The 2,500-nt window shown below is 43.4% G+C and overlaps 1 protein-coding gene across 1 annotated transcript in view; it reads left to right on the plus strand.

Annotated features, from left to right (window-relative positions):
- Nucleotides 1-2,500, plus strand: part of ccdc141 (coiled-coil domain containing 141) — a 41,132-nt gene that overhangs the window by 24,280 nt on the left and 14,352 nt on the right. Inside the window, exon 12 of the mRNA XM_036004451.1 lies at nucleotides 1,444-1,627. Coding sequence (XP_035860344.1) covers nucleotides 1,444-1,627 — 184 coding nt within the window. The remainder of the gene's footprint in view (nucleotides 1-1,443; nucleotides 1,628-2,500) is intronic.

A 2,500-nucleotide genomic window follows, 5' to 3' on the forward strand; every position in this document is an offset into this window, starting at 1 on the left:
AACGTTAGCCTACCACTAGCTAGTTAACACTATACTCCACAGCAGCTAACGTTAGCCTACCGCTAGCTAGTTAACACTATACTCCACAGCAGCTAACGTTAGCCTACCGCTAGCTAGTTAACACTATACTCGACAGCAGCTAACGTTAGCCTACCGCTAGCTATTTAACACTATACTCGACAGCAGCTAACGTTAGCCTACCGCTAGCTAGTTAACACTATACTCGACAGCAGCTAACGTTAGCCTACCACTAGCTAGTAGCTGGATCAAAAACGGTTACAATGCTGACAGCTAACGCTAAACGGTGTAAAGTTTGTCTGTATTTCACTGTAGAGGATTCAACACCAGGATGTAACAATCTGCAGCTGCTGTTGTTGGTAAAACACAGACGGTGCGTTCAATGAAACTGGTAATTTACAGCCTCATGGTGCATTCAAAGTTGTTGTTAAATTCAAATGTGTGACTAGATTAAATATATAATAAACAAATACAAATCTTAAAATCAACTTCATAAAGTCATTTTCTTTGCATTCATTTGATTCCCAATCCAGACCCACTGGTAAGAATGGCTTTCCATTGTTAATATGGACTTAAAAACTGTTCTGAAATGCAAAATAATAGAATTTTAATCATGTAATAAAACATGTGATTAATCGTGATTAACTATAGAAATTCAACGATTAATTGCATATTCTCTTTCTCCAGTGTGGCCCTCTGGGAAAATGAGTTTGACCCCCCTGATTTTTATAATCCATTAATCAGTTTTCATCATTTTTTATGATTAAATCAGGTAAACTTGTGTGATGTCAGATAGTTAAATGTGAATATTTTCTAGTTCCTTCTCTCCTCCCTTTCATCCTTCCTTCTCTACTCCCTTTCATCCTTCCTTCTCTCCTCCCTTTCTTTCCTTCCTTCTCTCCTCCCTTTCATCCTTCCTTCTCTCCTCCCTTTCTTTCCTTCCTTCTCTACTCCCTTTCATCCTTCCTTCTCTCCTCCCTTTCTTTCTTTCCTTCTCTCCTCCCTTTCATCCTTCCTTCTCTCCTCCCTTTCATCCTTCCTTCTCTCCTCCCTTTCATCCTTCCTTCTCTCCTCCCTTTCTTTCCTTCATTCTCTCCTCCCTTTCATCCTTCCTTCTCTCCTCCCTTTCATTCTTCCTTCTCTCCCTTTCTATCATTTCCGTCCTTCTTTACGTGCTTTCTTTCTTCTTTCTTTTTTGCTTCCTTCCTTTTCTTTCCATCCTTCCTTATTCATTCTTCCTTTAATGTCCCCTCCTTTATTCCTTCCTTCCCTTTTCTTTCCATCCTTGCATCCTTTCTTTCATCCTTCTTTCCTTCCCTACGTTCTTCCTTTCTTCTCGGATAAACATTTTGCGAGGGGCCAGATTTCTTGAGTTTGACCCTAAGATGATCTGCATTGTGTTTACGTGTTGTTTTGTGTTAACAGTATCAGTTCTGGTGCGAGGACGCCATGGCGACCATCGCTCGCGTCGGGAAGTTTTCCTCCGAGTGTCGCAGCACAGAAGCCGTCTCCGTTCTGCACCGGCAGTTTGAGAAGTTCGTCTGGCCGACGGTTCCTCAGCAGGAGGAGAGGATCAGTCAGATCACCGAGCTGGCTGTCAGGCTGCACGGTGAGCACCGTAGTACACAGTAGAGTACTGTTCTTAAGTCCAAATGTTGAGGTACTTGTACTTTACTTGACTTTTTTCTTTTCACGCCACTTTCTACTTCTACTCTGCTATATTTCAGAAGAAAGCAACGCGTGAGCTGCAAGATCGGTAGTAAATTGTGAATGCGAATTTCCCATTTACATTCATTGAGTTATATGCCAAAACGCATATACCTTGATTATAGTGCCATGTAATGGCCGATTTTTGCCAAATTTGGTACATAGCTCCAGAGTGGCATGGCAAACATGGATCCTAAGTTTAGTGTTGAAGGCATTTACTTTGGCCGAGATATGCTAAAGTTTGTGTTGGTTGCTAGCTACAAAAATGTGTTTGTTCGTAATTTGCACATTTTTTACCCAAGCAAAATTCTTTGGGTTCCCACAGCCCTATGTTGTGGGACCATTGGGCTGTGGGAACATAGGTCTGTGGGACCATAGGGCTGTGGGAACATTGGGCTGAGGGACGATTGGGCTGTAGGAACATAGGGCTGTGGGAATATAGGGCTGTGGGACCATAGGTCTGTGGGACCATAGGTCTGTGGGACCATAGGACTGTGGGAACATAGGGCTGTGTGACCATAGGGCTGTGGGAACATAGGGCTGTGTGACCATAGGGTTGTGGGAACATTGGGCTGAGGGACCATTGGGCCCCCCCCCCCCCCCTGGAAGCTGTGTCATCTGGACAAGTGGTCTGGGAATTGAAAACTTGTTTGACATGTTGACTGTTCAAAAAGTCATCAAGTTCCCCCATAGTTCTAGCAGATGCACATCCATTAATCAAGCTGTGCCAGAGTGTGTTTGAAGCAGGGATTGGTTGAGCACAATCATGAACATT

The sequence above is a fragment of the Sander lucioperca genome, chromosome 8, assembly GCF_008315115.2.
Source record: "Sander lucioperca isolate FBNREF2018 chromosome 8, SLUC_FBN_1.2, whole genome shotgun sequence".
Classification (NCBI taxonomy): Eukaryota; Metazoa; Chordata; class Actinopteri; order Perciformes; family Percidae; genus Sander; species Sander lucioperca.